At 57.3% G+C, this 5,278-nt stretch overlaps 1 protein-coding gene across 1 annotated transcript; it reads right to left on the bottom strand.

The window, feature by feature from the left end:
• Positions 1-531: 531 nt before the first annotated feature.
• Positions 532-4,920, bottom strand: LOC125124434 (proteoglycan 3-like). Its single transcript, XM_047774543.1, has 5 exons — positions 4,872-4,920; positions 4,385-4,520; positions 3,605-3,909; positions 1,787-1,862; positions 532-551 (listed from the first exon to the last, which is right to left on the bottom strand). Exons 2-5 carry the CDS (start codon positions 4,443-4,445, stop codon positions 532-534), a joined length of 462 nt encoding a protein of 153 aa, XP_047630499.1. The 5' UTR covers positions 4,446-4,520; positions 4,872-4,920.
• Positions 4,921-5,278: the final 358 nt, after the last annotated feature.

The raw sequence follows: 5,278 nt of genomic DNA, 5'->3' as shown, positions 1-5,278 counted from the left end.
GCCCCATGGCTACCAGAGGCCCTGGATTTGGCCTCAAGGTACAGGGGTGAGGGACAGGGAGCGCGGGGAGGGGGGGGGGGGAAGAGGGGGGGCGGAAGGGGGCGGGGGGGGCGGAAGGGGGCGGGGGGGGGGGCAGCTCCCTCCTGAGAATGTGGTCCCTCTAGGGAGGGAGGCGGGGGGTTGGGCTGGGGCTGGGGCTGGGGCTGGGGCAGCCACCCTCCTGGGAATGGACTAGGGAGCCCAGCTCAGAGGACGTTGGGGCCTTTCCACTCACCCACAGGTGGCTGGGAGGAGAATGGGAACTAGGGGCCACCATCAGAGGGGAGGAAGACCCAGGGCCAGAGAAGCCAGCTGCCCCTGGAGGCTCCTTTCTCCTCCCTCCCAGCCATTACCGCAGGGGGGACCTCCCTGCGCCACCCAACTCTTGAATCAGCAATATCGCCGCCTTTTGGTAAAACCGCCCCCACCTCCCACCCAACCCAGCATCCCTTCCTGAGACCCAGCGAAACTGGAGGGCCAGTGCCCATGCCCTCACCAAAGGCGCTGCTCCCCTGGAGGCATGAGGGAGGGCCTTCCGCAGGGAGACCGCCCGCCTAGTCCACCGCTCCGCCCCGGGGTGGCGCTGCAGGAAACCATCCCAACGCGCCACCCCGTCCCCCTCAATCCCGCCTGGCGCTGGCCTCAGAGGTCTTTTACTTTCCTCAGAGCCCACCCCCCACCCCCCACCCCCCCACGAAGCAGGAGGGCGTGCTTCGAGGGTTTTCCAACCCAGAGGAGTCCTGCCAAAGCGCACGAAGAAGAAACAAGGGTCGGGGAAATGCTGTGGGAAGTCTCGGCTTTATTAATCGGCTTGGCTGGGGCACAGGAGTGGGTGGGGGCATCCAGGAGGGCGTCGAGGGAGCGAGCGGCTCCAAGGCAGGGGCTCCTTGCCTATGGCTTAGATAGAGCAGACGAAGGGCAGACTCTTTAGGCATGAAATTAGTCGCCAGCGACCTCCTAGCGGTGGAGAGCACAGTGCTGTCAGGGATGTCAGCTACTTGGGAGTGGCCTGTGCCCCTCCTTCCTCCACAGGCACCTCCTAAGTCGGCTCTGCCTGTGGTCCTCCGGATCTGACAAGCCTGACTCCCACACCCCTCAGCCAACGTCTGTCCATCTCTTCCCTGGCAGAGCAACGCACTAAGAGCTTTCCATGGAGGATGGCTTCATCCTCCCATGCCTCCCAGAGGTCGGTGCTCTCATCACTCCCATTTCACAGATGAGGAAGCTGAGGCTTGGTGGGTGTGATACCTTGCCTGTATCTCAGCCGGCAAGTGGCAGAGCCGGGACGTCAATGGCCGCATTCTGACTCCCAGCACCATATGGTCTTAGCCACTGTACCAAGTCCGCTCCCTTACAACTGGCCAGCCGTGCTGTCCAGTCATCTGTCCGCCATCCCTAATTCCCACAACTGTTCCTCCTCCCTCAGCCCTACCTTACACTCACATCTGTTTCGCCCATCTCTCCCAGACTCACTCCTTTGTCACCATCATCTCCAAGAGGGGAAAGGAGTGCCCAGGCCCCAGGCCTAGCTCTGTGCCCCAACTAGCCCCTGCCAGGGCACCCCATCACCTGATTTTGCTCTGAGGCATCCTGACATCTCAGCCCTTCTCACAAACAGGACGTTGTTTCTCCAGGTGAAAGAAGGGCATGGGTTTGTGGAGGTGTGTTCAGGCAGCTCAAAGGCTCATATGTGTGGGAGTCCACCTTGCCACCCCCTTCCCCTGGACTGCTGCCCAGACCCACTCACCTCTGGCAGTCATGGACACGCAGTGACCACTCCCATTCCTAGGCTGCCCTGGGGCCCAGAATTGAAAATTCAGTGACTCCCATCAACTCCACTGAAATCTCCTGTACCGGGTCTGAAGAAGAGATAGGCTGGGTCAGATGGGTGGTGTGTGGGGAAGACAGGCAGATTCTGGGGCTCCAGGGAAAGCACACGCAGTTTCCCTTTCTGGCACTGTAATCTCCTCTCACTGCCCACCTGGCTAGGGGCCAGGTACCTTAGAGATGCACCCCTGAGGGCTGTAGGCAATGACAATGGCAGACAAAGCATCACTTGCAGCCTTCCCACAGGTTAACTGCACAAAACAGATTCTCCTAGGGATCTTCGTTCAGTGCAGATTCTGATTCCAAGGACCCAGCATTGTGCATTTCCAAGAAGCTCCCAGGCGGATGTCCATATGCTGGCCCAGGCAACACACTTGAGTGGCAAATATGACGGCACTTACTCATCCACAGTCCCAGGGCCACTCCGAGAGAAGGACCCCACTTGAGAGATGAGGAAACGGAAACTTGGAGGAAGTCCTTCGGCTAGTAAGAGACACGAGCGGAGATGGGATTTATCTCCTCACTCCAGGGATGTGCTGGTAATCATTTAACAACCAGCCCCGGGGGAGGGAGAGAGGCACCGGGAGGGAAGAAACCTGATTTGTAACAACTGCCCATTCCTTTGTGCAAGTACATCCAGCGGGGCCAATTTCAGGCTACAAGCATGTCATCCCTGAACATGGAGTTGGGAAGAGAAGCCCTCAGTTGTCAGTTCGCCTAAGCCAGGGCTAGCCAGCTAGAGCACGGCACTGTGCGCCACTCGAAGGCCACTTCAGGCGCCAGAATGAGGCCTGATGCCAGCCAGTGTTCCATTGGGGGCAGTCAGAAAGACTACCCTGTACCTGGGAGTCAGCCCCTCACTTACCAGGGCCCTAGGAAGCCTCCAATCCAGACGTGCTTGGTTGCGCAAATGGTCGCATTCTGGATGAAAGAGTTTCTTGTAATTGTGGATGGAGATCAGGTTCCCTCGGTAGCAGGTGCTGCAAACTGCCTACAGAGAGTGCAGAAGGGATGTAGAATTACTTTTTTTTCCTCAACAATACATGCCAAGTATCATTTAATCCTCACCACATCTCTAAGAGGTGGTACCACACATTTCCATTGACATGAAAACACAACAGCCCTGAGGGGCGAAGTGACCTGCCCAGGTAAAATAGCCAATGGCAGGTGGAGCCAGGACTTGGTACAAGTATATCTTACACCAAAACCCTTTATCAAACTAAACCAGTGCTTCTCAAAGTGCAGTTGCCAGGCCGGAATTATCAATACCTGGGAATTGGGTAAAAATGCAACTTCTTAAGCCTTGGACTTACTCAACCAGAAACTGAGAGTTCACAGGCCAGGAATCTGTGAAGGGCTTTTTGGGGGTTGGGGCATTGGCCATACCTGTGGCATGTGGAAGTTTTTGGCCAAGGATCAAGCCTGAGCCACAGCAGTAACCTGAGCCATATGAGTAACAAGGCAAATCCCTAACTTCTAGGCTACCAAGGAACTCCCCAGAGACCTGTGTTTGAATAAGACTTCTAGGAGAGGCTGATGCATACATTCTAGGCTTGGAGAACCACTGCTCTATATAGATAGAGAACTGAAGGTTGAATCCACTCTCTTCTCCTCCCCCTGGCTCCCCTGCCACTCACCTGAGCTTTCCCAAATGTCCTTGGTCTAAAGGATAGGGAACAGAAGGATGATCCACTCTCTTCTCCCTCTGCCCCCACATAGTAGCCTCCATGCCACTTACCTGAGCTTGCTTAAATGTCCTTGGGCTCCCACCAACAGTAGATGGGTCAGGCCCCCAGTGCTCGCCTGCATTTGAACTGTCCTCTTCCCTGGGACACTCCACATTCTCATCTAGGGCAGCTTGGTCTGACTCCATGGCCTCCTCATCCACAAAGGCATCTTGAGAGCTGGGAGCCCTGGCCTCTCCCTCTGACTCAGGCACTTCATCATTCAGGGCCAGCTCTCGCTCCTGTTCTCCTGAGCCTTCCAGATCCTGCCTCAGGTCTGCTTGAGTCTCTCCTCTGCCCTGATGGGGAGCATCATTCTCTGGGAAGAAGAGGTAAGCTGCCCTCAGGCCCGGGTCCCCCTTCTTCCAGGACCACGGACAGCTCCAGTGGCCCCACTCAGCCTTCCTAGAATGCCATCTAGAACCAAGCCTGGAGGAATCGCCCTGGCCTTGGGAGACACCAGAACTCTTGCAGTACATGGACAGCTGCATGCGTGCGAAGCTGATGCTGCCTGACACCACCTGTGTGTGTGTGTGTGTGTATTTGCGGTGGGGGAGGGGGAGGAAGCGCCTGTGGGAAGTCCTTCCTCTTCACACATGGGCATTTCCCCTCGCAAAGGAGCCCCGAAGGAAAGCTCAGGTCACACTTCTGGGGGTCCAGGAGAAATCTCACTAGAGACGGGCTGGGTCACCTGAAGAGGGGAGGCTGTGGCCCTGGCCCCAAGAGCAAAAGAAGTCGCAGGGGGAGAGAAGAGAAACGAGGAAGATGGATGAGAAAGGGAGGGAAGGACTTACCCAGATAAAGAGCCGAAACTGTCCCCAGCAGCAGAAGGGGCAGGAGCAGGAGGCCTTTCATATCCACAGAGTCTTGGGACAGGGAAGACAGCTTCACCTGCCCTCCTTGGCGATGTCCTGTGTGTTTGCACAGCCCCTGGCACACGGCAGAGAGGCACTTTTTGCTTAACAGGTTGGTTAAAGGGCAAGCTGGAGCGCTTCCTTCTCCCCCAGTGAACAGACCAGGCGGGTTATCAGCTCAAGAACTGAAGTCCCTTTTTCCTGAGAGCTCCATCACTGCTCGCAGGAAAGATGGCCGCAGAGCAGTTGCCCCTGCGGAAACAGGGCTGCGCACCATCAAGGCCAGTTTCACTGACACAGGGGAAGAAGGGGAAGGGCAGTGACCATTCGGGTCCTAAGGACAAGCTTCCTAGGTGTTTTCTCTATAGGCTGTGGCATCCTCCCAGCCCTGGGCCCGTCCTCCCTGGGCAGCAGAGGGAGCACTTACCTCTCCAGAGTCTGAAGCCCTCACACTCAGTGCCTCTGGCCGCTGGACCCCAGAGGCAGCCCTTATACTGGGCTTTTGGGGAAGTGAGAAGGGGCCAGGATGATTGCCCCAGGCTTGGGGAGTGGGCAGTGGAGCTGATAAGAGGTTTGCTTAATCCTCTCACCGGTGGGCCCTGCTCTCGGCTGGCACTCCAGGGGCCTGCCTCCTGCCACATGTAGCTGCCCCAACCCCCTAGTGGGCGCAAGACAGCTCCAGATGACTCCGATCCAGGCATGATTCTGCCGGAAGAGGCCCTGAACAGCACTCTTTAACATCAGAACAGCCTTCCTCTGGTCGGCATGCCAGCAAGCGAAGTGGAGGCTCCCAGGGAGCTCAGGAGAGGAGCCAGGAGGTGAAAGGGAGCCACA

The sequence above is a fragment of the Phacochoerus africanus genome, chromosome 4, assembly GCF_016906955.1.
Source record: "Phacochoerus africanus isolate WHEZ1 chromosome 4, ROS_Pafr_v1, whole genome shotgun sequence".
Taxonomy (NCBI): domain Eukaryota; kingdom Metazoa; phylum Chordata; class Mammalia; order Artiodactyla; family Suidae; genus Phacochoerus; species Phacochoerus africanus.
This window is presented reverse-complemented; position numbering and strand designations above follow the sequence as displayed.

What these genes read in the sequence shown, in the direction of transcription:
- LOC125124434 (XM_047774543.1), bottom strand. Translation starts at nt 4,445, where the DNA reads ATGAAAGGCCTCCTGCTCCTGCCCCTTCTGCTGCTGGGGACAGTTTCG. An exon ending in AGTTTCGGCTCTTTATCTGG is followed by an intron (nt 3,910 to 4,384) that starts GTAAGTCCTTCC and finishes TCTTCTTCCCAG; the next exon opens with AGAATGATGCTCCCCATCAG. An exon ending in GGACATTTAAGCAAGCTCAG is followed by an intron (nt 1,863 to 3,604) that starts GTAAGTGGCATG and finishes AGTTGATGGGAG; the next exon opens with TCACTGAATTTTCAATTCTG.